General features: G+C 50.1%; 14 protein-coding genes across 14 annotated transcripts; 9 read left to right on the plus strand and 5 right to left on the minus strand.

The window, feature by feature from the left end:
- Positions 1 to 103: 103 nt before the first annotated feature.
- Positions 104 to 2,645, plus strand: vid27 (Vacuolar import and degradation protein 27; the record flags this gene model as incomplete). The annotated part of the gene is made up of 3 exons (XM_049253291.1): positions 104 to 122; positions 234 to 1,768; positions 1,827 to 2,645. 3 exons carry the CDS (start codon positions 104 to 106, stop codon positions 2,643 to 2,645), a joined length of 2,373 nt encoding a protein of 790 aa, XP_049107637.1.
- Positions 2,646 to 3,124: 479 nt separating this feature from the next.
- On the minus strand, positions 3,125 to 4,482 carry OXR1 (oxidation resistance protein 1; the record flags this gene model as incomplete). The annotated part of the gene is made up of 2 exons (XM_049253292.1): positions 3,125 to 3,269; positions 3,359 to 4,482. 2 exons carry the CDS (start codon positions 4,480 to 4,482, stop codon positions 3,125 to 3,127), a joined length of 1,269 nt encoding a protein of 422 aa, XP_049107638.1.
- A 400-nt stretch (positions 4,483 to 4,882) lies between these two features.
- APL2 (beta-adaptin) lies at positions 4,883 to 7,478 on the minus strand (the record flags this gene model as incomplete). The annotated part of the gene is made up of 7 exons (XM_049253293.1): positions 4,883 to 5,330; positions 5,381 to 5,742; positions 5,796 to 6,364; positions 6,426 to 7,095; positions 7,149 to 7,263; positions 7,323 to 7,343; positions 7,402 to 7,478. 7 exons carry the CDS (start codon positions 7,476 to 7,478, stop codon positions 4,883 to 4,885), a joined length of 2,262 nt encoding a protein of 753 aa, XP_049107639.1.
- Positions 7,479 to 7,845: 367 nt separating this feature from the next.
- Positions 7,846 to 8,912, plus strand: LOZ57_004249 (uncharacterized protein; the record flags this gene model as incomplete). The annotated part of the gene is made up of 4 exons (XM_049253294.1): positions 7,846 to 7,867; positions 8,066 to 8,224; positions 8,287 to 8,501; positions 8,577 to 8,912. The coding sequence occupies 4 exons, from the start codon at positions 7,846 to 7,848 to the stop codon at positions 8,910 to 8,912; spliced, it is 732 nt and encodes a 243-aa protein (XP_049107640.1).
- Positions 8,913 to 10,532: 1,620 nt separating this feature from the next.
- Positions 10,533 to 11,204, plus strand: LOZ57_004250 (uncharacterized protein; the record flags this gene model as incomplete). The annotated part of the gene is made up of 1 exon (XM_049253295.1): positions 10,533 to 11,204. The coding sequence occupies one exon, from the start codon at positions 10,533 to 10,535 to the stop codon at positions 11,202 to 11,204; it is 672 nt and encodes a 223-aa protein (XP_049107641.1).
- Positions 11,205 to 11,398: 194 nt separating this feature from the next.
- On the minus strand, positions 11,399 to 11,821 carry LOZ57_004251 (uncharacterized protein; the record flags this gene model as incomplete). Its single annotated transcript, XM_049253296.1, has 1 exon — positions 11,399 to 11,821. One exon carries the CDS (start codon positions 11,819 to 11,821, stop codon positions 11,399 to 11,401), a length of 423 nt encoding a protein of 140 aa, XP_049107642.1.
- An 892-nt stretch (positions 11,822 to 12,713) lies between these two features.
- Positions 12,714 to 13,893, minus strand: LOZ57_004252 (uncharacterized protein; the record flags this gene model as incomplete). Its single annotated transcript, XM_049253297.1, has 2 exons — positions 12,714 to 13,577; positions 13,663 to 13,893. 2 exons carry the CDS (start codon positions 13,891 to 13,893, stop codon positions 12,714 to 12,716), a joined length of 1,095 nt encoding a protein of 364 aa, XP_049107643.1.
- A 440-nt stretch (positions 13,894 to 14,333) lies between these two features.
- ERV1 (Flavin-linked sulfhydryl oxidase of the mitochondrial IMS) lies at positions 14,334 to 15,075 on the plus strand (the record flags this gene model as incomplete). The annotated part of the gene is made up of 2 exons (XM_049253298.1): positions 14,334 to 14,455; positions 14,520 to 15,075. 2 exons carry the CDS (start codon positions 14,334 to 14,336, stop codon positions 15,073 to 15,075), a joined length of 678 nt encoding a protein of 225 aa, XP_049107644.1.
- A 532-nt stretch (positions 15,076 to 15,607) lies between these two features.
- On the minus strand, positions 15,608 to 18,519 carry LOZ57_004254 (uncharacterized protein; the record flags this gene model as incomplete). Its single annotated transcript, XM_049253299.1, has 7 exons — positions 15,608 to 15,888; positions 15,941 to 16,536; positions 16,587 to 17,553; positions 17,606 to 17,944; positions 17,997 to 18,316; positions 18,377 to 18,426; positions 18,490 to 18,519. The coding sequence occupies 7 exons, from the start codon at positions 18,517 to 18,519 to the stop codon at positions 15,608 to 15,610; spliced, it is 2,583 nt and encodes an 860-aa protein (XP_049107645.1).
- A 514-nt stretch (positions 18,520 to 19,033) lies between these two features.
- LOZ57_004255 (uncharacterized protein) lies at positions 19,034 to 19,690 on the plus strand (the record flags this gene model as incomplete). Its single annotated transcript, XM_049253300.1, has 1 exon — positions 19,034 to 19,690. The coding sequence occupies one exon, from the start codon at positions 19,034 to 19,036 to the stop codon at positions 19,688 to 19,690; it is 657 nt and encodes a 218-aa protein (XP_049107646.1).
- A 251-nt stretch (positions 19,691 to 19,941) lies between these two features.
- On the plus strand, positions 19,942 to 20,826 carry LOZ57_004256 (uncharacterized protein; the record flags this gene model as incomplete). Its single annotated transcript, XM_049253301.1, has 1 exon — positions 19,942 to 20,826. The coding sequence occupies one exon, from the start codon at positions 19,942 to 19,944 to the stop codon at positions 20,824 to 20,826; it is 885 nt and encodes a 294-aa protein (XP_049107647.1).
- Positions 20,827 to 20,902: 76 nt separating this feature from the next.
- LOZ57_004257 (uncharacterized protein) lies at positions 20,903 to 21,228 on the plus strand (the record flags this gene model as incomplete). The annotated part of the gene is made up of 2 exons (XM_049253302.1): positions 20,903 to 21,095; positions 21,155 to 21,228. The coding sequence occupies 2 exons, from the start codon at positions 20,903 to 20,905 to the stop codon at positions 21,226 to 21,228; spliced, it is 267 nt and encodes an 88-aa protein (XP_049107648.1).
- Positions 21,229 to 22,221: 993 nt separating this feature from the next.
- On the plus strand, positions 22,222 to 23,954 carry LOZ57_004258 (uncharacterized protein; the record flags this gene model as incomplete). Its single annotated transcript, XM_049253303.1, has 3 exons — positions 22,222 to 22,559; positions 22,626 to 23,800; positions 23,866 to 23,954. The coding sequence occupies 3 exons, from the start codon at positions 22,222 to 22,224 to the stop codon at positions 23,952 to 23,954; spliced, it is 1,602 nt and encodes a 533-aa protein (XP_049107649.1).
- Positions 23,955 to 25,571: 1,617 nt separating this feature from the next.
- Positions 25,572 to 26,792, plus strand: LOZ57_004259 (uncharacterized protein; the record flags this gene model as incomplete). The annotated part of the gene is made up of 1 exon (XM_049253304.1): positions 25,572 to 26,792. One exon carries the CDS (start codon positions 25,572 to 25,574, stop codon positions 26,790 to 26,792), a length of 1,221 nt encoding a protein of 406 aa, XP_049107650.1.
- Between the last annotated feature and the right edge of the window lie 336 nt (positions 26,793 to 27,128).

Genomic DNA, 27,128 nt, shown 5'->3' on the forward strand with positions numbered 1-27,128 from the left:
ACAGATCTCCCATTGTATACGTATGGCTTTAAATTAGTCTGGCGATGCACTTTACTCTACTTACAAACTAATAGATCTTCTCCTTTTAATTCACTTTTCAGCCATGTTTATGCTCAGGAACGGTAAGTTTTGAAAGCTCTACCCCTCCCCCACCCGACGCGGAATTCAACAAACAGCTATTTCAACCTACTTCACTTTCACATCATAAGCTAACAACATTTTACTTTCTAAAGTGAGTAAATTCCTTTTCGGTGATACTGCAAAGGAGTCCATTATCGAAATCCCTCAAGGCCAACTGTATATCGTGCGCCCGTTGTCGCCCAAGGGATATTCGGAGCTTATTTTCAAAGATGGCGCTGCGAGTATCCGGCGCACGGGACAAGATTTCCAATATCAGCTAGTAATACAGAGGGCGTACGAGGAAGGTGAAGAGGAGCTCGCAGATGACGAAGACGAGGGGGGAGATGTGGAAGGGCTTGGTGGCGACAAGGATGAAAAAACGTTTCTACTGGACCAAAGCCTTCATTTTCGATCAGAAGCCCGCGAGGGAGGAGAGAAAGTGCTGGCTTGGCGGGACTTAAGCGGTGATGTTGGAGACCTATACGAATTCGTGTGCGATTCTTCAACCCCAGCTGAGAAAGTCGCGACATTTGTTCTTGCTGCTGTAGAGTGTCAATACGAGCGGAAGTACAGGCGCACTGCGCATAAGGCTACAGAACAAGAGCTTGAAGAATTCGCGTTTGAAGAAGAATGTCCCATACCCAATGCGAGCCCTGTCACAAGCCCTATCACCCCAACGTCCAAAGAATCAGCTGCTGCAATGGCGACAGAAGTTGCAAGAAATAAAAAGATTGCTACGCGCAAATCTGAGGATCATACTCAAGCTCCCCCATCCGTTGAACACCCTGATGCAACCGAGCTACTTGCCAAGGAGACTGCTGAGTTACACCTTTTCGATTTTAGTTCTGGAACCTTTATACTCCAAGATTCTCAAGTCACTGTAACTGTGTCCGAAATCGGATCCTGGAAATATTGGCTGCAGATAAGTGGGAAGGACCGGGAATGGCTGGGACAGCCTGTGGTGCCCGATATTAATCCGGTTTTTAACTTTGAATATCTCTCATTCATTTTCAATCATTATACCGAAGATGGATCTGCCTACTCCTGGCTTTTACGGTTCAAGGATCAAACGGTAGAAGAAAGATTCCAAGAAGGACTTATGCAGGCACTCTGGGAGCACTTGCATGAGATGAAGTGGTCAAAAACAAAGGTAGACGAGCGTGACTACGTGCTAGAGGCGTTTAATGATCTCACCATGGATGACGTTCCAGAGGAGCCTGAAGATGAACAAGAGGAGGAAGAGGAACTGGAAGTGACAGATGACGGCGAACGTAGTGAGCATTATGATTCGGACGAAGAGGCAGATGATGTTTTGACTAAAGATGATGATGGGAACGTTAATTCTCAACTTGCCGTTGGCTACAAGCATGACAGGTCGTTTGTTGTCCGTGGTTCGAAAATTGGGGTTTTCAAACACACCCCAAATAACAATCTGGAGTTTTCTACCAACATATCAAAAGTTGAAACTCCAAAAGGCACACTATTTAGCCCCAAGAAAGTCATGCTTCATGCAGAAGATTCAAGCATGATTCTTCAGAATGAGAAAGAGCCAAATGCATTATATAGAATGGACCTTGAATATGGAAAAGTAGTGGATGAATGGAAAGTCCATGATGATATTCCTGTTATGAACTTTGTGCCTGAGAACGTAAGTGGCTACTGTATATTTTGGCTATAACTGCTTTTCTGGAACTGACAGCCTCTAGAAATTTGCCCAAATGACTTCTCATCAACCCTTCTTGGGAATATCTAGGAATGCCTTATACAGGATCGATCCCCGATTAGCCGGGAACAAACTTGTCGATGCCGATCTGAAACAATACGTCAGCAAAAACGACTTTTCTGTGGCCGCTACAACAGAGCAAGGATATATTGCTGTTGCGTCGAATAAAGGAGATATTCGTTTGTTCGACCGTCTTGGGATCAATGCTAAGACTCACATTCCCGCATTGGGCGAACCCATCATCGGCCTAGATGTGTCTGCCGATGGTCGCTGGGTTCTGGCTACCTGTCGTACATATCTCCTCCTGATTGATGCTCTTCAAAAGGATGGCAAGAATGAGGGCAAACTAGGCTTCCAGAAAGCTTTCGGAAAGGATTCAAAGCCGCAACCCCGCCGCCTAGGTCTACAACCCGCCCATGTTGCGCAATTCCAGCACGAAACAAAGGCCCCTCTTTCCTTTACGCCCGCAAGATTCAATACTGGACTTGACTCCAACGAAACTTCCATTATTACTGCCACGGGACCCTTCATCATCACATGGAATATGAAGAAGGTAATTCAGGGCAGAAAGGACCCATACACAATTAAGCGATATGCCGAGGAAGTCAAGGCGGATAACTTTAAGTTTGGAAGTGATAAGAGCGTTATTGTTGCCCTGCCTAACGAGGTCAACATGGTGGCAAAGCAAAGCTTCAGAAAACCCACGAGAGAGAGTATCGCAGGCCCTGTAACGCCTGGTCGATTTGGCCGGCGGACCAGCACAAGACTTGGAAGAGACGAGGTGGTGAACAGTCCATACTAATCCATGGTTTCTTAGAATTACGGGTATCTCATATCATGCGCAAGCGAACCCTAACAGCGTCCAGTCAGCTCTAGTAGTACTCCCGCGTTCATTTTTACTTCTCCGAAGAATGTTTTGCCCCTAAGGCTGCATTGCCTTTTTTTTTCGCTTTTTCTACATGTAAATAATACCTAACTTTTGATGCCCCTATCTTCTGGTACTGTTCTTATCTGTGCGCCCTTCAATTTTTGGAATTTCTCGTTGCAATAGCCTGCAACTTTGGAAGAGCTTCAAGGCTCGAAGTGATGGAACGGTAGGGTTCTATGGTTTGTACTTTTTGTAGTCATGCGTGTATGTAGCTAAACATTATAAATAGCTGAACACTTAACCCGATATTTCAATACCTCGTGCACATGCAGACAAAAGATTATATAGTCGAACCAGAGGACTAAAAATACCATCTTATTATTTTGTTCCCATTTTTAAAATATTACAGCCCACTAATTTCCAATATACCATAACTCCACGTTCATTACATCGAATTTGGTCCCTTCATCACAAAGAGGTTCATTCCCAAAGGTCAAGCAAGGACTGCTGATCCCTTTCTCAAATGAATCGTCTAGCCAGAGACCGTAGTGACCGTCTCTAAGGAGTCTCGGTGGTAAGCAATGCAATCAGCAAAAATAGAGCAAGATAACCCAAATTTTAAACAACAATGTGGGTTGTAGGCTTACCCTCCACCAACGCTCAAGAACCCAGTTTCGCAGAGTATCATATAATCATTTATTCCACTATAAGGAAACGCTTTGAATCGTATTCGGTCGGGTGTGCTCGTACCGCTCTTCGTGCTGTCTCCTAGATATGCATTCCCTGTATTAGTGACGGTGCGTAAATCTTGAAGCTGTTCGGATCCAGGATCGTTCCCAAGAGAAGAAGTAAGTGCTGCTATTTCACTCTTCCCTACATCGGTACGGGCTGAAGGGCGGCTCTTCAGCCATTCCTCACCTCTGAACGTTGTGCTTCGACCACGTAAATGTGTCGTATCCGCACTCGGCGGCAGAGGCAGACCTGGGACCTCCAGCATTTTTGCCTCCTCGGATTTCCCCGACTGGTTTCTCCGCTGCTCGTTTCCACCAAGACTTAACAACGGTGTAGATGCAAGTGTGCTCGCCCTCCATAAGAAACATTCTCCAGTCCCGTAATAATGAGGAGCTGGATGGGGCGGGTCTGTTAAGTATGCCCCAAACAGCGAAGAGCTGCCCCCCGCAGTCCCTCCGCCATTCGTGTCCCCAGCAGAGGCATTGTGACTCGATGAGACACTCCTAACCACGAGCACATATCCAGCCCGCTGGCTTCTTGCCGCGAACTCCCTGCTTTTCTCATACAGAGTTGACAAACTCGACCCGTCTCGATCCAAGCTATATGCCAACGCCCACGTGTCCACCAACTGCAACCTCGGCGGAACAAGCAGCCTGATTTCCTCTGCCAATGCGCGTGTGAGCAATTGCGTGGATGGCGCAGATGAGACCTTGAGGGATAATGGGGTGAGCGGCGGTGGTTGGAATGGGGACGCTCTGCGGCGTGGGGTGAATATAATGTCGCTCGCATTCATGGGTTCGGTGGCAGTGCGGGCTGGTGCGTTTGGAGGGGAGTCAAGGGCAGGCTCGGTGAGGCGGCGATAGAGGCCAGAAACAACATGTGTGACTGGGAATGTGAAATACGAGGATCTGGAGAGAGAAGGTGGCTGTTGGTGTTGTTTGTCATGCTTGTTCTGGTGCGGCGGAGGCGGGGGTGGAGAAGGGTGCTGTGAGGATGCCGGCTGAACACCACCGGGCTGGCTCTGCGCTGTCGACGACATGAAGAGGGTGTGAATTGGTCTGGAAGGCCGTGATGATCATGGGCTCATTGCCAGGTCCAGGATCACATCCTTGAGTTATCACTGGAATTGATGTTGCTGTGGAGCTGCCGTGCGACCAGCTTGGATGTTCTCGTTTCTTAACCGTCTCGGCCCCGTTAAGTAATCGTGCATAGTAACTATACGGAGTATTCGACAGTGTACTGAAACAGCAAATGTCTGGTCAAGTACATATCACTTTTATACCGCGTTTCTTTGCTGAAAATGTATGAAATCAACTCGGGTCCACTACAGGACAGGCAGGCCATCTGATTTGAAGCAATTGAATGCAATCATGAGTATTGTTTTGCACTGGAACACCTCTATTTACACTAGTCGCGAGCAAAATACCCCCAAATATTGATTAAATAAGATCCATGTTGTTTTGATTCTGCGGCGTGGGCGTGCTGTTACTGACTGCTGGCGTCGATGAGGAGCCAAGGAGATCAAGGCCAGCAAAGCCGTTCATCAGATCTGCGCTGCCAGAACTGCCAGTGTTTCCACCAAACCCGCCGCCATCACCGGGCGTCAAACCACTACCAAAAACACCCATCAAATCCTCTAAGTTTGAGCTAGGTTGGGCTGAAACTCCCGCGGATGGCGATGCGACTCTCATTGGAGTTCCAGCCAGACCTTCAAGGCCAGACATCCCAGAGGGAGGCTCTTTTTGGGCAGATGCCGGCGCCGTACCATCGAAATCAATGTCAAGTAGGTTTTCAACGTTGCTTTGAATAGGAGGTGGAGCTGTACCAGTAACCGCCGCCGCTGCTGCCGCTGCAAGTGGATTTTCCCGGGCATTTTGCAATTGTTCCCTGTGTCAGTGTCAGCTTGGCTCCAGTCTATAACAGTGAGAATCCCATACTCAATTGCTGCCTTTTGCACCGCATCGGCCGCAAATCGGCCCTGTCCAACAAATTGTTCAGGCGGTTTATGATACACAGATGCAAGTGTAGATAGCTCTTGAAGGAGTTGTTCGAGAAGACTGGGAGGAAGAGATTGAATGGTAGTGACGATTAGAGGTTTCTCAGATAAAACAACGTTCTTTGCAGCATTTGAGTCGGTTGTGTTCGATAAAAGTCGCCAGTAGACATATGCCCGGTCACGAATGTCGGGGTTATCGTTCTCTGCAGTAGCCGCTTGCAGTACTTTTTGAACCAGTCCCTGAGCCTTATCGGGTCTCTTTAAAAACAATTTGACCACGGCCGTTAATATTTGCAGTTGAGTCTGTTTAGTTAGTCGCGTATCTCAACGAAACATAAATCATGCGGGTCACAAACCTGAGTAAACTCCTCATTGAACCCCTCCACAAACCCAGCTAAAATATCTCCTGCGTTGCTGATTTTCTCCGCATACTCTCCTACAATCCATATCAATGACCCTCTAGCATTGGGCTCGTCAAGATCATCGATACATTGACATAAAGTCGGGATGATTCCCTCGTAGCCAGGGTATTTTCGGAAAATATCTTTGATAACAACAATAGCCTCTTGAACAACATAATTCACTTTGGTATTAATGAGATCAAGAAGTGTGGAGACGCATTTCTCAGTTGCGGCCTCGATTTTGATGGCAGTCTGCCCGATAGCTTTCACAGCCCTCCGAACGAAATCCATGTCAACTTCTAGAGCGTACTCCTTCAATTCCGCCAGTAGTTGATCAACGTTTCGTTCATTAGCAATTCGGACCATAATTTCTAACTTTTGAAATTTGACGTAAGGCGGATCATTATATTTGCAGAAAAAGACACGTAATTCTTTATCCAGAATATTGGGCTGGGCCTGAAGAAGAAGGTCAATGTTCCTCAAGGCAACATACTGCACCTCCGGCGCGGCAGATACAAGCGTTACTGAAGAGAAACTCTATATTAGCCCCACTGTTTAAGCCATAGGCAGGGGTATCTCACTCACCCAGAGGTGGTGCCATCTTCTTAAGGTAAGATTTTGCTGTTTCTTGGTTGATGTATTTCATGTGCAGAAATACTGCTTTAACAGCAGCAAGAACAACACCGGCATTGATATGTTGAAACTGAGGAACGACTCTCTCACAGATACTCTCGGCTTCCTTCTGGTCAACCGCTTTATAATTCGCCAAACTTGTTAGAACGGACACTCTGCCCCATTCCGTGCATTCGTTTAAAGCCATTAGCATTTTCCTTAATGTATTTGGAGTGATTTGTAGCGCATTAGTTTCTGGGGCTGTCTCGTTGATCTCAGCGAGTGCAGTAACTGAGTTGGCCACTACCATCGGATTCGGATCTGCAATCATTTCTTGAAGAGATTCTAAGAAACCATTTTCAAGACAGAGCACAGGATTCAAATCGAAAAGTTTTGCCACACAGATAGCAGCTGTCTTTCGCACATAAGGCGATTCATCCCGTAGCGTCTTGCGGAGAGGCTCTTCCATATAGTCCACCATCTTATCCACCCTAATACAGCCCATTGTGCGTATTGCAAGTGCTCGAATAAGAGGATTGGGGTCCTCTGAGTCTTGAACAAAAGTGTTAACGGCGAGGATGCAGAGGTCGGGGTGTGATTTGGCATAATTCCTAAAATTATATGAGATTCCAAATCCTCGCAGCTGGAACATGTGAAAGGGAGAAATGAGAAGACAAACATCAAATATAGATATACAAGTTTTTTTTGGTCCAAGTCTGCAGTCGCAATGTTCTTTAGAACGTCTGGGAATAGCGCCGAGACATCTTTGCCCAGCGTCATGGCCATAATGGTCTTTTGAATGGCTTCCTTTCTGTAGTATTGTAAGTATTCAGGCCGTCCGCTGTCATCGGTTTAGGTAATTATGGGTACCTTTCATATGCATATTGAGATCTAAAGAATCATGTCAGCGAGCAAACATCAGGAGATTTGGTTGATTGCCAGTGCATACACAAGCCCGGCCCTAAGTTCAAATGTTTCTCCTTTTCGAGGCGCTGCAAAGGCGCCTTTTATTCGGTTAACCGCCATATCTCAAGGACGGATATGCAATAAACGCCGCCCGGTGTATTTAGAGAGCGCACGTTTGGTGAAGCTTAAGGGGTGGGGTTAGGCGCAAGGTAGCAAACACGATCAACGCCTCCAGAAGTCAAGCGAATATGAGCTCGATATGGAAATATTGTGAGTGGAGGAGTAGATGGGTTATCAAAACCAGGCTCAAAGCCCCCAATTCCCCAGATGCCAAAGTGCTCTTGCTTTCCCGCTGTTTCGTCGCGGGCAACATTCTTGGGCAAACAGTCCAAACAATGTGCCAAGCTTAAAGTTAGATACGGAGTAGTTAACACTAACTAACCGCGCCTCGCGCCCTTATATTTATATGACGGGGCCTCTACGGAGTATGGATGTGTTTGACTCGCGGCGTACGTGATTTTACTTGCTGTCTAAACAAAGCTGGATTTCTTCATTTTCACTCACTAACAGTGTTCGTAGAAATCAGAATAAGGAGGACATTGTGCTCAAAAGTGTAAACCACTTCCGACTTCAGAATGAGCGAGATATCTTGCGCCGATTCCAAAGCAAGACCAATGTTATACGCCCACTGATTGATGAAATCTAAGATCCATTTACACCTCCTACCATTGTACTAAAGCATCTGGACGACGAAATTCTCCATGCCTCCGACGTGAAACGCCTCACATACCAAGAAGTGAAATACGTTGCTAGAAAGGTCCTGGAAGCGCTCTCCGTTTTACATGAAGAGGGTTTCGTCCACACTGGTACGGTAGTCCTTTTATCTGTCATGTATCTCCAACTGATTGCTGATTAAGGTTCATGGCAGATATCAAACCCAGCAATGTGTTGGTAAACTATGGTAAAAAGGATGGCAACTGCTTCGCAGAAGTCCAACTGGCCGACTTTGGGAGCACCGTTCATAAGGATTCCAGCCATACGCGAGATGGCGGCCCTATTGGAACACCCATCTTCAGAAGCCCAGAAGCATATTTGTCCATAAGTCGGGTCACTACAACTGATATCTGGTCATTGGGGGCAATGGTAACCCTACGTCACATTCTCCTTGCATTGACGTGACTCTTACTAATTAATTGCTGCTAACTAATTGCTATACAGGTGATAAGTTTACTGTACGGGGGAGGATTTCACATCTTCAAAATCAATGTCCCAATTGACCATGAGGGCTATGAGATCAAAATCCTCTTGAAGCATTATCAGTGTTTTGGCCCGCTTCCAAAATCCTATGTAGAGATTGCAGATCATACAAGGCTTCAAGCAATAATGTGGGTGATGGACAATTGTCCTCCTGACACATTGAAACCTTTCCACCTCACTACTGCCCGAAAGATTTGTCAGGAGGACAAGGAGTTTGTTTTGAAAATGATGAAGCTCGATTCACGAGGCCAACTGCCCAGGAACTTCATCAAATATAGTCGAGTTGAGTTGTCCTGATGGTACTGTAAACTTGGCAAACTTGTCTCGAGCATGGGATGTTTTGATAAAAGTTACAAAATATAAAATTGAACGAAAAGCATCCCTTGATCTTGGAGATCTGTGGTTTCCTTCCAGCACTTCCTTGGCTTCGATACCGAGTTTAATCCGAACCAGATTTGATCGCCTTGTTAGGTAGGTTTGATCCAGCTCTCCTCTTTACAGGTTGGCCGATATCTTGCTCACTTTGCATTCAACACTGCCGTTTTCTAGTTGGGAGTTTTTCGTAGGATGTAGTGTTTAACTGAACTAGGTGTGATTTAGTATATGCTGACAAAATAATTAGACCGCAAGAGGGGCAGGGGACGAGAGGGTTTTTCTTACGCCAATTCTCAGTTTCAAAATCCGGGTCTCCCTTAGGTGATATTATCGCGGCACAATTCCATGCCTTCCATTCCCGTTTTTCCCCTTCAAAGAGCTGCGATCCTCTTTCCCGAGCATAGGTGCCATATCTTCTCTGCTGGGCGTGCCTTTAATGGCGAAGAGGTCATCGGACTGATGGAAGTTCGAGTTTTCTGAGATTATGGAAATCCCACGGCCGCTGACATGCGGGCCTCCTAAGGAGTCCCTGGACCGAACCGCAGAAATTATTATACGAACGCGATTACTAGAGCCCAACAATTGGCCCAAGGGTGATAACCGTCCTCCGACCAGCTGGGTTGGTTGCTGCCCACATGCTATGCCTGCGGAGCTTTCGTTTGGGAGCTGAAAGCTGCTGTAGAACTCGGCTCGCACAATTGCGAATGTGAGACATGGGCTTGGTCATTCTTCATCGCCGCTCTTCCACGGTATGTTGGTCGTTTATGAAGCTTTACCTTGCCCGCTTCGCCGGAGGGAACCCCTGCGCGGGCTCCCAGGCGGAGTGCCATGCAACGCGAACGCGCGACCTCTATCTCTGTTCAAAGTCGAAGAGGTCTCTGTATCGCCAAAATGGGCCGCGAGACTTTATACATATGGTTGCATTTGGCAATATTGGCTCAATTTTGCTTGTTATTTAACTAGCCTCTAGGTAGTTAATTTGAATAACTAAGTAACACAACTGGTCCATTGGGCGAGATCGCTCTGTTACCAGCCAACAGATATCAATCAACCCCACATATTTATCATTCAACAAAATGTGGTTGCTCCGTCGCTTATTTCCCCTGCAGCGCCTACGTCCACCATCCATCATTGCTTCTGGCGGTTCATATGCAGTTCATAGATTCCCCAGTTTGAGATCCATTGCCCCAGATGGAACGGCCTCCTTCCACCAAGTAAGACCCTATGGTCTATGTCAAAAATATGCTAATTACAGATAGTCGAACCCACGAGGGGGCTCAGCGACATCTCACAGGCTCCGAGAGATATCCCCATACCTACAAGTAAAAAATACGCTCAAAAGCTGTACCCTTTGTACTAGAACCATGATCGATATTGTACTACTCTTAAATGCCACAGGAATTCCGAGTCTACTCTGATGGAACAGTATGATAGACATCTATGGGATTCCAACAGGTGATATAGTGTGTTTTTTCCATAGTTGGATATCCCTTTTTTTTTTTTTTTTTTTTTTTTTTCGCTGAAACACGAATTGAATAGGAAATGAGTTTTTTGATCGACCGGCATTTAATTCAAAAGGCAGCAGATACTCTGGCCTATGCCGGACTTGCCCCTTGTGTTTCTGAAAATTGCCGTTCTAGGACACCCTCTATCAGAGGCAGCGGTAACTTCGCTAACCCTGCTTTTCACTTTCATGTCCCATTTGAATTTGAGGAGGCTCCGGTCAATAAAATCAATACTAGCTGGCCCTCGATTCAGCTACATATTCAAGATGAGCGCGTTTGGACACTTCCATTGCAGTACGATGCTCCAGAATTTACAGATTCTAATAACATCATTTTTGCTGATGATGTGCGTCTACCCTTACCCAACTGGCACCCTGTTTATTTCAACGATACCTACAAGGGGAGATGTCGTCATGCTCCAGGCTCGCCTGTCCGAATCTTAACCCCTGAGCGATATGCGGAGGCATTACTTTTGCTGAAAATCCGAGATCAAGGCTCATTCGCTGCTAATTTGTGGCAGACACAGATAAATTATCTTGCAGAATATGATCTTGTAAACATGGACATGGTGAATGGGCCCACCCGACCGTTTATGACTTCTCTGCTCCGGATTTCTCTCCGTGAAAACATGGAGAATGCCCGAGCTAAACTAGGAGAGATAGTAATGCAAGGACTCATGCATGCTGAATGGGCAGAGAAGTATGTTTGAGCCATTGCTGTTGATGGTGATCAACATACGTGGCAGCTATACTAGTCTTTAGGTGACATTAGTCTTTACTCTTGACGATATTAAAATTTCTTCATGAAGCACAATTAGACCAACCTCCCCTACCAAGCTATATGCAGAGAACTTGCAGGGGAAATGCATATCGTGATTGTATGAACCCACATTTTGGTGCAAGATCACTCTTCTCCTGGGTTTCCTCCCTCCAAAAATTTGAAGAAAGTAAGCTCATTCCCATGAATATCCAAGATGGAAAATTGCCTATACCCCCATTCCTTGTCCGCAATTGGCTCCTTGACCCTCACTGTTCCTTTAGCCATCAACAAGTCGTAAAACTCGTCCAGTTCAATGGTGCCCAGGGCGATCATCGCGGCGGAGGGGTGAAAGTTCTCCTTTTTGCATTCAAAGAAGTATATGTTTGCTTCGGCCTTTTTGCCAATGAAGATAGAGCAAAAGTGCGGTTCGTCGTTTGGGTCGTCATCTGGGTACAGACCGCCCAGTGTGAAGTGGAGCTCTTCGGTATAGAATTTAACTGTTTCTCTGATACATGTGGAGTCGAACTGAGGAATGATTTTCCATGCGGAGGGAACGAGGTTTGTCATTGTGACTGTAGGATTGAAGGCTGAACTGTGTGGCTTAGAAGAAATCATAGGGTATTTCCTCTATCAGAGAGTGGCAATCAATAGACCAAAGCTGTTGGAACTTGGAGGTGAACTAGGTATCATACAAAACAACTTCACAGAATATGATATGTGCGGGGTATTATCTGGGATCGCTCTAGGCAGCACACCTGATGACAAACATGTCTAGCATCTTGAGTAACAACCTATCAGGGGTTCGCTGCCAAAGTCTGTGGTTTATGTTTTCGGACATGCATCACTTGTTCTGAGCTGGCACTAACGCTCGCAGTTAATAACTTACTCCCGCTCCATGTCCCGTCTTGGCATCCGATCAGTTATTTTGAGTTTCAATTTTAAACACTCAACATTCCCTACTCCATACGAAGTACACTTCGTAAAAAAGGGGTTAGAATATAGATCTAAAGATGGTAATTCTATAACTAGGGGCCCGAGTTGGGTAGTTATATGAGAAGGCTCACATTCTACCAGGCAAACCTTCCTAACCTTCGGAGGCTATTTGTAGAAGCCCGAACAGAAACCGAGGAGAATGAATACTCAAGAAACGCAGTATGGCATATCTCTTTCAACTTGTCGCGGGGGTTTGTAGTGCGAGCTAACTTTGGTGCTAGTTTTATAATCTCGTCTTGTTCATATCCTCTGTGGCTGTTTTCAGTCTCATCGCACAGAGAATGGGAGGCGGGAAAGCAAGCCAATAATCATAAATGGAAGCTATGATTGTCAATATTTTTGAAGATGAACGAAGTGCTATCTAAACAGAGCTAAAGGGTTTCAGTACACGTCCAAGACAGACATCATATCGTACAGATCATGGTTGGGTATCCTCCAACAGTGCGACTTGGGCAAACACGTCGTTTCAACCCGACTCCTCACCATCATCATCGTCGTCATCAAGGAAACCCAGGCTTCGAAACCCGCGTGCCAGTCGCCGCCTTGTTGATGGCCCTCCAGCTTCTTCATCGCCGGAGTCCTTCTTGCCCCATCTTTTTGCGCCTTCTTGGACCGTCTCTAAATCCGCCTTAAGCTCTCTTTCTTCTCGAATCACCCTAGCTTTCTCGAGAGAATATCGCCCATCCATCCCAGCATCCTTCAGCATATCCTTCAGGTGGCGTATCTTCGCTTTTGATGTATCGAAAGGCGCTAATTCGCGAGCCCACATTTTTCGGATTCCACATTTGATTAGCCAACCTTGCAGTCGCTTTATCTCTGCTTGGTCAGGGTCTAAATTGGCATCCTTGTTCAAAGCGGGTGTCTTTGTTTTCGATTTGGACTTCTTTGGTGCCGTTTCTCGCTTCTTTTTCAGCTTTGGCGCTTCATCTAGGACAACCGACATTTCACTTTCCGATGCTGGTTCATCATCTCTAGTCCCTATATGCTTCGGTTCTTCGTCTGGTTCACTTTTCGTATCCTCCTGCTCTGGAATAGAATCCTTGACTGGCGTGGGCTCTTTTACGTTCTTGTCTTGCACCTTTTCTGGCTTGGTCGGCCGAGATGCTTTCTTACTGACACCCACAAGGGTCTCTTCCATGCCGCGCAGTGGAGATGAGAGCTCTTCCTCATTCTCCGAAGGTGTAGTCTGTTTTCGTTTCTTCCTAGCTCCCTCCTTTGCGTTGCCTGGTATCCGCTTCGCCTGCTTCGCTTTACTAGATGTCGAAGGCTTCTCTGGTGCAGTTGCTTTTCTTTTTTTCTCTTTCTGTTCTTGCAGTCTTTCTTGCGCTTCCTGCAAAAGAGGTTTCCCTATTAGCTGGGAGTCAAGGGCAAATAAAGCGATTTCTTTCAGATCAGAGTATTCAAATAGCCCATACCACTTCGTCTTTTATCACCGTGTCGCTTTTTGCTTTCCAGATGGCGTCTCCCTTATAAAACCCCTCCTGTAACCCAAGCGATTTCTCCGCTGCTAATCGCACGCGCTTCACTGTCAGGTCCTCCATTTTTCCAGATTTGAAAATCCTTGCAACAGCATCCTGCAACGCCTTTTTGAGGGAAGCTTCATCTGGAATATCCGCTGATGAGAGGGGGTCCGAATAATCTGACATCGTAGCTCAGGTATGTACCGCGTAAACCTTCTCTTGCGTTTACGGAGGCACCCGTTAGGTGGAAAGAAGAGGTGAACAGCGCGTCAATTGCAAATCCTTCGCGTCAGATCATGCAGATGCCTATATAATGGAACGAAATACTGTTTATTGGCATCAGCCGGGCGCGTTGTGTTATGGTGAGGTTGGTGTTATACAGTATTCAACTAGTTCTCCCCGTCGCCCTTTGAAGCTCTTTTTTCCGCTCCACATGACGTGTGGTCGCACTCGGCATCACCGCTTGTTTTGCTTCGCCGAAACTCGTAGCATTATCGTACGTGTTGCTAGCAGTCTGGCACTGCCCATCTTTTATCTATTACAAGTCCTTCTTTTTATGTATTAATCCGTTCTGGAAATCGGTTTGGCACCCTTTCGTCTGGACTACGGAGCGAATCAGAGCCTCAATGGCGGAAATCTTAACGGAGCAGATCGACGCTCTCAAAGAGCATAGATCCCCCGACCAGGGCGGCAAAGATATCAGACAGAAGTTACCAAAGGGCGTTGTGCTGGACAAAGATGGGAAACCGTGCGCTTACTCTACTATCTTTAGCAATCATTCAATTCCAGGTCTGACTTGATATTTTGTACAGTTGCCGCACATGCACATCCCTCGCCGATTGGCGTGCCCTCACAAGAATGAAGTCATCTTCTACCACGGCGAATCCAGGAGCTGCAGCAGCATCGTCATCGTCATCGTCATCTACCCTTGCCAGCAAAGCCGCCATACCATCCACCATAGCTGCCCTGGCCTTGACTTCCGCATCCGCCTCCGACACCCTTGAACCGATTCCTTCAGACTGCCCCGCAGACGTAGAAATGCTGGGGAGAAGCACCTGGACCCTTCTACATACGATGGCAGCGAGCTACCCGACAACCGCAAACACACAGCAACAAGATAACATGCGCTCGTTTTTGTCCCTGTTCTCCAAACTGTATCCGTGCTGGGTATGTGCGGATGATTTCCGCGCATGGATGAATGATCCAAGTGGGAAGAATAAGCCGAAGGTAAAAGGGAGGGCAGAGTTTGGCAATTGGATGTGTGAGGCGCATAATGAAGTGAATAGAAAGCTTGGGAAAAAGGTCTTCGATTGTGCGAAGTGGGAGGAACGATGGCGGACAGGCTGGAAGGACGGACGATGCGATTAGAACTAAGGGGTGCCTCGAGTCATAGCATGGAATCCAACGAAAACAAAAGCGGTCGATATAGGTGTGGGCATTGGCCCAATGTGAACCGCAGTTTTATCCGTTCTGATATTGGCATGAAGTCACATAGATCTGCATCAATGCATGCGTGTACATAGCTACTATCTCGAACCTTGTATGCTAGTTTTTTGGTCTCTACTCATTATAGGCAATTGAAAAAAGAAGAATGTCTAGGATCTTTGCCGTGTCTGGTCTGCAAAGCGAGGATGCAGATCTGGTGGAAAGCAAGTTAAGAAAATAAGGGAAGATCTGATCAGATTTATCCACAATATTCTCTCGCTCAATACCTGGAACCAGGTAAGGTTCAGGAAATAAAAGTAGCTTGTTTAGTATTAACAAAAAGTACCCGTAGAAGAGTCGTGACCACCGATAGCTCATTTTAAACAAAGGGAATAGATATTGCGTAAGATAGCAAAATCTAGTTCATACTTCATATCAATCCCACTCACTCCCCCTAGAACAAGAGCAAACATTTCTAATCGGCATCTACTTCCACCTCTTCAGCAGGCTCTCCTTCATCCTCCTCTTCCTCCGCCTCATCCTCTTCAGCCATCAACATTTTTTCGAATGCAGAATGAGATGCAGCTTTTACAGGCCAATTGGACTTGAATGTTGGAACAACTACTTTCGGAACTTCTTGGGCGGTGCCGAGTGGAGGTAATTTGATCTCATCCTCGGTGAGTCCATTGGCTTCAAGAATTGCATCCGCCTCTTCGTCAAGTCCGTGCGTCTTTGCGGTAAGATAAGCCATGGGGACTGCACAAGTTAGTAGCCGCCTGGTAAATATTAGGAGTAAATGACATCTTACACAGTCCGAGTTCTTTAAACATTTGGATCTTGTTCTCCACGTCACCTAGAAAAATCGCATTCTGGAAGCGAGATGTAAAATCACCCCTATGCTCAGCAATCTTCGCCATGCGCTGAAGCTTTTCCTCATCACCTGTGACTAGGTAAAGGAACGACAGTTTATCGAAATTTCGCTGCTTCTGATATGCCATCTCCACGGTTTGATGGTTTCCATGTGCCAAGGCTTCAGCGCCGAGCCGAGCCCACAGTTGAGGCCGGTCAAGCTGCTTAGCCATTTCAATAGCAACATCGATGTTTCCACATTCAAGAGCTAACTCAAACCGAGTTTTTGGGTCTTGGACGAACTGCAAGGCAATTTCAGGATAGCCCTTCTTTTGCAAGTATGAAATGATGCTTTGACCAACAAGACTGGAAGTTTTGATGATTTGCATCATATCTTCGTAATTGCGTTGGACCAAGGCAAGCTTGAAGCGGTAGTCGGTTGGGTCGATTTCGAGCACAACTGGTTGCGCACTTCGGTCGAGACAATAAACGTTCTTGCCCCTCACCCGAACCAAGTAAATAGTGTTATCAAGTGTTCGGACAATACCATTGTCACTGAACAGCTAATTAGCAAGATATTATAACTTTTTTGGAAAGGAACATACCCGTTGAGCAAAGAATACTTGATGTGGTTCAAGGTAGAATATAATAGGACGCCACTATCATCCCAGCAGGCACTCTTTATACGGATTGTCTCATGAAGTGTGCTGACATGCTCCAGAGACTTGGTAGCAATGGTGACATTGTGTTTGCTCAAAAGGGCAATGTGCTGTCCATCATTTGACCAAACCACGTACTTAACACCGCTTGCACTTATCTCAGCAATCCGCTCTTTCTTACCAATATCATATAGGTAAACCTTGGATGGGGCAAGAAAGAGAAGTGTTCCAGGTTCGCCAACACATATATCAGTAGTTCCGGTAGGGGGTTTAATAGTTTCAGTTGTAGAATTGCTTAGGTCCTTTATGTCAATTTGTTTAGTCGACTGGCTGAATACTGCGAACCTGTTTCTATCGACAAAGACGGCGGCGGTTCCATGTCCTCTTTTTATATCTGTGGGTTCAGTTGCGCCAGTTGAATCTTTTGGTATATGGATAAGCTCATAGGTGCCGCTGTCAGCAGGAGATATCACTAAAATAGCCCGCTCCGCAGCATTATAAGAGAGCGTCCTGGGAGGTACCCAAGGGCTGCCAAGCTTCTTTAAGGATACCATAGCCGGAGACTCGATCTTCTTTCCAAAATCGTAGCATTTAACGTGTTTTTCTTTTGTGATGTAAAAAAGTTGGTTTTGGTGTACGGTCGAGGCGGGACGTTCCCGCTCAAGCTTAAATACCATGACACCAGTATCATGACCAGCAGCGAACAGGTTAATCTCGGGGTGTGCAGCAATCACCCAGAAGCGATCTAAATCCCGCTTAAATGACTGGATAGATGTTCGCTTATTCAGATCCCAGACACGAACGGTTTTATCTTCTCCCACTGACAAAATCAAATCTTGATGCGGGTGAAACAAACAAGCAGACACATTCTGGAAGTGCCCTCGACAGGTATCGACCTCCCATGCTTTGGTGTCTGTTTCATGTCAGCTGAATGCAATGGTTAGATATGGGAAGTATGACTTTACCACTCATTCTCCAGAGTTTAACTAGACGATCATCACCGGCAGAAATAATCAAAGGTAGTGAAGGGTGAAACGAGACCCAATTGACGCCTCGATCATGGCCCTCGAGCACAAACTTGACAACGGCATCTGTATTTCCAAACATATCGGGTTGGGCGGGGCCAGCACGTGCGAGTTGGTCTTCAAAGCTCAGCGAGGCCGTAGGAGCAGAATGCTTTTTCCGGAGGCCGGAGATATCCCAAATACGAACGGACTGATCGAGGGAGGCAGAAACAATGAGGTCTTCTTTCGGATGGAACTGGGCACACATGACATAATGATTATGCCCGGTCATCGTGCAAACTATTGTTCGTATCAGTAAAGGTCATACAAAGTCCAGGCTAAGACTATTTACTCAGCGATCGATTCTGCCAGTTCCAAATGCGAATTGTTTGATCATCGGAACTAGAGATGATCCATGGGTATTCATGGTGGAAAAAGACCGTGCGAACGTAGTCTAGGTGGCCGTTGAGTGTAAAGAGACACCGCCGCGTTTGGTATGACCAGACTTTGATCTTGTAATCGTCACCTCCGGATACAAACAGCGGTTGCGTTTTATGAAAGTCAATGCCTCGAACTGGTCCATCATGTTCTTCGAACCGGTCGATCAAAGTTCCCATTCTATAATCCCATAATTGTATGGTGGAGGAATGGAGGGAGACAAGGAGCCATGGTCTAATAATTCCTGTTTAGTAGCCAGTTGCTAGCGACGGTGTTGGAAGCCCTGGAACTGACCGTTTGGGATGGAACGCGATACCCTTGGCCCTAGACGATTTAGATTCAAACTATTTAATTACGCTCATATTAGCCAAAAAGTGCTCAGAGAATGGCGAAAGTCAGTGGTGCACCTTTGTGAGTACGGTTGGAGCGGGCTGCATGTTGACGGGAAGGTGGCCGAAGCCACGGTGAAATTGCGTAGGCTCTCCCGGGCGTAATTGACTAAGAAATTTGGCTCCGTATGATAGATTCAGCACCGGTGATCGTGATTGAGCAATGGATGAGACTGACTGCCTCGCGTGCGATGGTGGTTATGCTGGGCAGCAGGTTGGAGTAACGTGGACTCTTTTCGAGGTTGTGGTTGTATGAGGGATGGCGGTATTGGCGCATACAAGCGAACAGCGCCGCGGAGCGATGCCATTGGTGGGTGCTCCCCCTGTTCCGAAATACACGAACCTTGTGCTCAACGACGACGGGTCAACAGGTTGGCTTTCTGGGACACTACCACTCAACCTTCACCCCGATCAATTGCTATATTATTAAATATTCATATCTTACCGTCACCTACGTCGTCTTCCGTGGCTTTGTCACAAACACCCTACATGGCTACGCGCGGCTACCAACCTAGTGACGCCGTACTGAAACTCTCATTTTCGACCTTGGAAGCTCCACCATATGTATCCCGCCGAACGAGAGCCGGGCCGCCAGGCTGATAATGAGCCAAGTGCGAAGAGAAATACCGGCTTGAATGTCCGAAGGAACTCCCAGAGGGAACCGTCCTACACCGTACCGAGTCACGCTCCTCGAAAGCGCCGATTCAGCGTCGAAGAAGACGCTTTCACAATCGAAGATATATCCGCTCTCGATGCGGGATACGATGCGGACGTGGAGGTCCTATGGCCATACCAATATGAGGAGGCAGACACTTCCATAAGCCCTTCGAAGGTCCGGTCAACCGGTCCTCGGCGGCTAGAACATGATGACATTTCTCACAGCGCGTTGATCGACTGGATGGGCTCTCTCCATTGTGATTCAGACAAGGATTCCAGTCCCTTGAAGTGTACACCTAAGGAAACCAAAAAAAGGAAATCTAGACCATCCCTGGACTCTCTACATCGAAGGTATTCCTCGCGGTTTGGCCGCCAAGATGGAGACTCTCTAGAGCGGGGACGACCAGTTCTACCCAAAAGAACTAGGCGAAGCACGGTTGAGAATAATAGATGTGTGACTTTCACCAGAGAGGCTGATATTCTAGATGGGCTAGCTACTGGCCTCTCGAGCAAGAGAAGTGACTCAGCTCCGGCCACAAACGATGGCATGGATTTAGACTGAAATTCAATCCTTTTACGAACTTTGTCCACCAATTGCTATAAATCCACCATTAAAACCCAAATTCCGAACTCCTACAACCACTTCCGAACTCCTACAACCACGAACGTCCACATCGAGTCGGTATCACGTGACGTCATGCCCCCGTATGACGTCAGCTAGTGCAAGATATAAAGAGGGTATGGCGGGGGACATTTGTGTTGTGATAGAGCATCTCATATACCTGGCTCTAATTGTACCCCTCGATTGCAAATATGCCGATTCGAACTTCAACCCGCCAAGCCGCCGTCAAGGCAAATGAAGCATTACATCAAAATGCGCGTGCGGGAACAAAGGCGTCAGGAAGTAAACGCAAAGGCTCGGCCGAGGATGGCTCACCGGAGAAGAAGCGTGGCAAGAATGGTTTGGAAAAGACACAAGCTGCTCCCACCACATCAGAGCCTATCCGCGAAAAACATGGGCCTAAGAAACAAGCTACTGGGGAAGCAATGAAGCCCAGTGCCAAGGAAGAAAAGGAGCACCAGGAACAAGCGCCTAAAATAGAAGTTAAGGGTGAAGGTATGCAACAAGGTATAGCCGTGCAAGAGAAAGAACTGCCATCAAATGTGCTGGAAAGGGGGATCATCTATTTCTTCTTCCGTCGGCGTGTTGGCATCGAACAGCCTGAAGGCGTTGACGATGTGGCGCGTACTTTCATCGTCCTCAGGCCCTTGCCTCCCGACGCAAACCTTGGACAGGGGCCAATTGGAGATGACGCAAACTGCCGTCTGCTGGTCTTGCCTAAGAAGACACTGCCCTCCTCGGCTCGCGAGAGGTATATGGGATTCGTGGAGAAAGCAGGCACGTCTCTCAAAGCCATCAAGGCATCGTTTGAAGGGGAGGAGTATGAGACCAAGACCAGAGGGCTGCGGGAAATTCCCAGCGCGACACCCGCGGCTGAGGGTGTTTACGCCATCACATCGACATCGCGCAGCTCCCATCTGGCATATATCCTCACCATTCCCGAGGAGCCGTCCAAGGTGCAGCGCGATCTCGGTCTAAAGAAGAAAGGATCGATGATCGTCAGCTCGAAAAGTCCTAAATTTGCCGGGCCGGCGTCTGCACGACTGCCGAAGGAGCCAGACTATCCGCAGGAGTAAGAGCGGCGTGCCATTTATTTATTCCTTCTGGCCGCTAAAGAGGCTGACAAGTTTATACGATAGCATCCTCGATGACATGCGCAACCTACGATGGGTGCCTCTGGAGCCCAGATTCCTGGACTATCCCAACGCGCAGTTTCTCATGATCGGAGAAGCGCAGGGGAAGGGAGGCCTGACGGAGGAGGATCAGTCACGTGAGAAGGAGCTGGCTGGAGAAGAACTGGAGCTTCTCGAGCATGAGAATGAACTGCGGGCCTCCCCGCTCCGAGGTACGTAATATGGCTATCTCACTTAACGGGCATCGTGGCTCATTGCTGGTGTTGTGCAGACGACCATATCATTTTCCAGGATTTGGGCCTCAGCTCGAAGGAGTTCTCGTCAATGCCGACGACTTGGGGGTAGATGGTATCGCCCATATTCTGTGTAGTCAAAAAGATCACAAATCGATTGGGTTTTGTTGTTCCTTTGTAGTACTTATAATTAGCGGGGATCGTGCGGGAAGGCTTGCCGTTCTTCAGGCCCTCCCCCAGGATTTCCTCTTGGCTCGCCCACTCTTCCTGCCTGAGCCCTCCTTCTCAACATAAAGCTCCATTCTCAACCCATCGTGTTCCTTTACACCGATCTTGTCTTCAACACACGACACGTGACCTACATAGCTACACACATACACACCGCGCATCTGGTATGCCTCGCCGTTTCTCGAGAACGCCTAACTAGCCCGCAGAAAAAGCAACGCTCACACACGCATCAATGTGACGCTCCAGCACTGACATCATTGGCTTGCCGCTGCAGCTTGAGCCGTCGATACGGCTTTCGCTGACTAGTTGACCATGTAACTACAGTCCCCGCTGCAAGGATGACACTATTCAAAAGCGAACCAAAAAGAAACTGCAAGGAAATGGCGGGCGAACCCGGGAAATACTTACTCCTACATCTTCTGCTTCCAGAAACCGAGTCAGGGGAGAGAAGGGGAATTCAACCAAAAAGAAATCAGACCCTCGAAGGGATTTTCAGCCCGCCGGGCCTAATCCTTTTGGGATCGCTGCTTAACCAACACAATGGTTTCTGTGGATTCCGATGTGAAAGTCTACGTCCGTATGTTTTTCGCAGAGGTTCCTGCGGGAGTCTACACGCGGCGGGATCCTGCGGGCCATGGGAATGCACCGGGGTCTAAACCATAACCTTCATGTATATCACCGGAGGCGGACGCGCGCTCGCGCTCAAGGCTCACTCTGGTCGACCAGGGATGGATGGGGCGCCAGGGGTCCGGGGAGGAAGCAGCAACGCCTCCCCCCCCCTTTTGGTGGGTATAAAATGGAAGAGACCAGCCTGCCCCGCGTTCCCCAAAATCGCACCTCTCTGCTCGCATCGCGACCCAATATACCCAAGACCACGATGGCGCCTCTCCAGGGCTCTGCGATGAGTTACCTCTCGCTCGTGCTTGCTCTGTGCGGCGCCGCCACGGCGCTTCCGGGGGGATTTCCGGCAGGAGATGTGGCGACGCAGTTGGCGTTTGAGAGAATGACAATTGTGAATAAGACGTTTTGTGGCGAAAAGGAATATGACTATCTTGGTATGGCGGGATACGGGACCCTGCCTCATGATGCGGTTGATAGGTTTGGAGATACCATTGGGGGAATCGGAAGCGGGCTCGTGATTGGGCAAGGGTCGTGGACGAGGCGGGAGAATGGGTCGTATGAGGGTGTTGCGTGGGCTTTGCCGGATCGAGGATGGTATGGAGATGTGATGAATATTCCCTTCCCTGACAAGGAATGACATCTTACTCTGTGCTTTCACAGGAACACCAATGGCACGCTGAACGTGCAGGCGCGAATCCACCAGTTCGAGGTGAAATATACACCCGTCTTTAACGCCACTCCCTCGACTCCAAGCGCTCCGAATCTCCAGATCAAATACGTCAACACCATCCTCCTCAAGGCGCCAGATGCCACGCCCATCACGGGCCTCGACGCCGATGAAACCGACTCCATCATGTACCCAGGTCTTCCACCGATGCCCGGGGCGACCGTCAAAGGCAACGGCTTCGGCGGGCCAGGCATAGGCGGACGGCGAATCAGCATGGACCTGGAGGGCATCGCACTGGACTCGATTGGCACATTCTGGGCGTCGGACGAGTACGGCCCGTACCTCTACCAGTTCTCCAGGACGGGCCTCCTGATCCAGGCGGTGGCGCCGCCGATGGCGTACCTGCCGCGACGCAACGGCCAAGTGAGCTTCAGCGCGGCGTCGCCGCCCAGCTACGACCCCGACCGCAAGCCGCAACCCGTGGCGCCGGAGACGGGGCGCAACAACAACCAGGGCCTGGAGGGTCTGACGATCTGCAGCGACTACCAGACGATGTACGCGATGATGCAGTCGGGTATGAACCAGGAGGGCGGGCCGAGCCGCCAGCACAGCCGGCAGGCGCGCTTGCTGAAGTACAAGCTGGACGGCACGCGGCCGCCGACGTACGAGGGCGAGTGGATAGTGACGCTGCCCATGTACACGGACGCGGAGGGCAAGCAGACGGTAGCGGCGCAGTCGGAGATCAACTGCCTGCCGACAGGCGACGTGGCGATCCTGACGCGCGACGGCGGGGCGGGCCGCGGGCAGCGGCGCACGCGGTCGGTGTTCCGGCATATCGACATCCTGAGCGGGTTCGGGCATGCGACGAACATCAAGTCGTGGAACTTCGACAAGACGGGCGGCGCGATCGCGTCGGACAAGGGCGAGCTGAAGTTCGGCCTCAAGGCGCTGGACTACTGCCCGTGGATCGACATCAACTCGGACGACCAGCTGGCGCGGTTCGGGCTGCACAACGGCGGGGCGCAGGACGCGCAGCTGCTGAGTGAGAAGTGGGAGAGTTTGGTGCTGATGCCGCTCAAAAAGGAGGACTGGACGGGCCAGGCGGGGCCGGACAAGAAGGAGTATCTGCTCTTCACGATGAGCGACAACGACTTTGTGACGCAGAACGGTATGAGGGCACTACTGCTTCCATCCCCTCCCTTCATGAGTGACTGAGACTGACTGGCGCACTAGGGCGGCTGAACAACGGGCAATTTGTGTATCAGGACAAGTCGGGATGCAATGTGGACACGCAGGTGCTGGTGTTCCGGGTCGCGATGTAAAAGGATACGGGAAAGTGCATTTATCCGAGACATGGTCTATATTCAGTTAATAAATATACAGTTAATGATATATCGATAAAATAATATATACGGTAGTATATATGCGTCCACAGGCAGTTCAACGGCTCTGGTGTCTTGCGTCGGGGCTGGCCGGGTCCCCGCGGCGGGGGTGGATACGATGACGGCGGGGGGCTGGCAGCGGCCGGCGTGGCCGAGGGAAGCGAGGCCTGGTTATTCTTAGCATGATGTAGTAGTTAGGATAGAGAGTTTGTTTCAATGGAGAAAACAAGACCTAATCAAGGACAATAGCAGCGAACGGCAGGGCGACGGTTAGGTACAACCTCACAGGCAGCGCGTGCGTGCGTGCTGCATGCAGCAAGCATGCATGCAGCGTAACTACATGAACATGGCATACTTCCGGCACGTTTAACTTAACACCGCATGTGCGGGCAGGCACATGCAGGCGAATAGATTGCGCAGCAACCAGGTGTCGGAGTGTTGGCGCAGGGTCTACTTTAGTAACTAATAACTAGTTCATGAGCCGGTTCGCTGCGAATCGATCATCGCGCGGGCGTGTGGCGGTCAGTCTGGCGGTGACGGGCGGCGAACGGGTTCGCGAGTAGTTGGTCGAGTAACTAGTTCACTGGGCGGGCAGGGTAGGTAGGCGGGCTCTCGACACAGCGAGCATCTACGGAGTACGGAGTAAATACACAGTTCCTAAGAGAATACGCTCGACGAGCAGCGTGACAGGCGTGCTCCGGGCGTGTGAGATCGCCAGGCCCGGATCGGCGCGGTGGCTCTGGGCCGGCGCTGCTGGTGGTGAGTGAGTGAGGCCTGGGCAGCCCGGGCGACGGCGGCGGCGACGGCGCGGGGGCTGAGCCAGACCCGACCAGACCAGCAGAGGCTGCCAGCGCAGCCGAAACGAAACAAAAGGCGGCGCGCCCGCCCCCCAAAACATCCATCCACCTCCGCAGCAGCAGGCTTCCTCGCAGCATCGTCGCCGTGGTGCTGTCGTCGTGTCGAGGACGGCATCGTGTTATTATTTATTTATTTACCTCGTTAACTATCCCCGTCGCCGTCGGTGAGCGCGCCCAGAGCCGGCCCGCCCGCATCGCTTGGCCGCGTTTCGGCTGGCAGATTGGCTGTCTGTTGTGATCATCATTCTGTTGTGATTAACTAGTAAACTGCTATCTACCTTGCTCTTCTCCTCTTCCTCTCCTCCTCTCCTCTCCTCTCTCCCCTTCTCTGCTCTCCCTCGCGCCGGGCTGAAGGCCGCCCGCCCTGCTCCCCCCGCCTACGTCAGACTCGCCACAGCCGCCCGTCATCATGCCGTCTGCGCTGCCTCGCCCTTCATAGCCGCGCTGCGTTGCTTGCTGAGGCCCCCATCCCGACGCTGTCTCCCTCTCTCCCTCTCCCTCACTCTCGATCTCGCTCGCCATGACCTCCGCTGCCTCGCGCGGCCGCTCGGGCGGGCTGCTGCCACGCCGCCTGACCAAGCACCCCAGGTTTGTTGTGTTCCCCCTGCCCGCCATAGCCTCCGCTCACGCGCCCTCCAGGTCCCCGTCGCCGCCGCCGGCCCCCCATGACCTCCCCCCACCGTCCCTCTCCTCGCCGGCCATGGACGCCGCCGCCGGCATCTCGCTGGGCCACCGCGCAGACCTGTTCGACCGCAAGCGCGCACACTCGCGCAGCCGCGTACGGCCACACTTCCTACTCAAGAAGCCGGCGTCCGCGGCCGACGGCGGCTCGCTGGACCTGGGCCTATCGGTCGTGGAGAACGAAGGGCTGGGCATCAGCACCACGCTGCACCGCCCGCACATGCGCTCGCTCAGCGGCGGCTCCGCCACGCTGCTGCCGCCGCCGCCGCCGCCCGGCGCCAGCTACGTGCACCCCATGCGCCAGACCCCGCGCCCTTACACCCCGCCCGCCGCCGCCACCGCCGCCGTGCGCTCGCACCACACCTCGCTCTCCGGCAGCGCCGCCGGCGACGACGATAATGACCACAATGATGATTCCCAGCCCTTCCCCGACCTGCCACTCGACGACCCCACATCGTCCGCCCGGCTCTTCCACAAGACCTCGTCGCTCACCGCCTCCGACCGCGGCTCGCGCCGCCCGTCTGCCGCCCAGCACTATGATGTCCTCCCGCCGCTGCACCCCGTCTCGTCGCAGACCAACATTGCCGGCGGCCGCGCCTCGTCGTCGCTCAGCCGGCCCGTCGACGGCGGCAGCCTGCGCGAGACCGTCTCGCCCATCTCGCGCAGCTCGCTGGACTTTCCCTTCCGCAGCAAAAGCAGCCGCACCAGCACCACGACCGCCACCACCGCGCCGCCGATCACAACGACAACGACAGCGACAGCCGACCCGGCCGTGCACGCCGCCGCCGTGATCGCCGCCCGCCAGGCCTTCGAGGACCGCGAGGCCGCCAAGTCGCGCAAGCTCGAGCAGCGTAGCCTCAAGGCGCAGGGCAAGAAGCAGCTGCGGCGGCAGCAGCAGCAGCGGCCAGAGCACGGCCGCGGCGAGGGTGGGTTGTCGTCTTCGGGCCGAGTGCCTCACCTGCCCTTTCGACATCCTCATCTTCATCATCAGCGCAAAACCAGCGAAAAGTCCGGTTCGTACTCCGACGGCACCGGCACAGCGGCAAGTCACAGCTACTACGAAGGTGCAAAGGCGAGCGGCGTTGAGGAGGGCGAAAACGCCCGCAGCAGCGGCGGCGGCGGCGGCGGTGCGCGTGGGTTCAAGCTGCAGAGCCCGAGAAGCGCGTGGCTGCTGTTCCTGACGTGGTTGCGCACACGCATCTTTAAAATGGGGAAGAAGATCAAAAAGAAAACAGGATAGAGAAAAAGGGATTCTGGAGGATATTATAAGATGGTCTATGAGGATATATCGATGCTATTTCTTTTCTTTTTTTTTTCCTTTTTTTTTAACGGCCTTCCATGCAACCTCCCCTCCTGATGATGATGATGTTGTTGATGCTTGGTACCGCGGGCTTGAAAGCACTACAGAATGCAAGCCTTTGGGAGCGTTTTGTTCGGTTCTAGCATTCTGTTTTTCTCTTTCTTTTTCCCTTTTTTTCGACTTGCATTTTTGTCGAGAATAGCATGACGGAGGGGAGGTTCTCTGGCGTTTTCTCTTCCTTCGTTTTTGATACCTTTTCTCTCTTTCTCTCCTTCG

This window comes from Ophidiomyces ophidiicola, assembly GCF_022830035.1.
Source record: "Ophidiomyces ophidiicola strain CBS 122913 chromosome Unknown scaffold_17, whole genome shotgun sequence".
NCBI lineage: Eukaryota > Fungi > Ascomycota > Eurotiomycetes > Onygenales > Onygenaceae > Ophidiomyces > Ophidiomyces ophidiicola.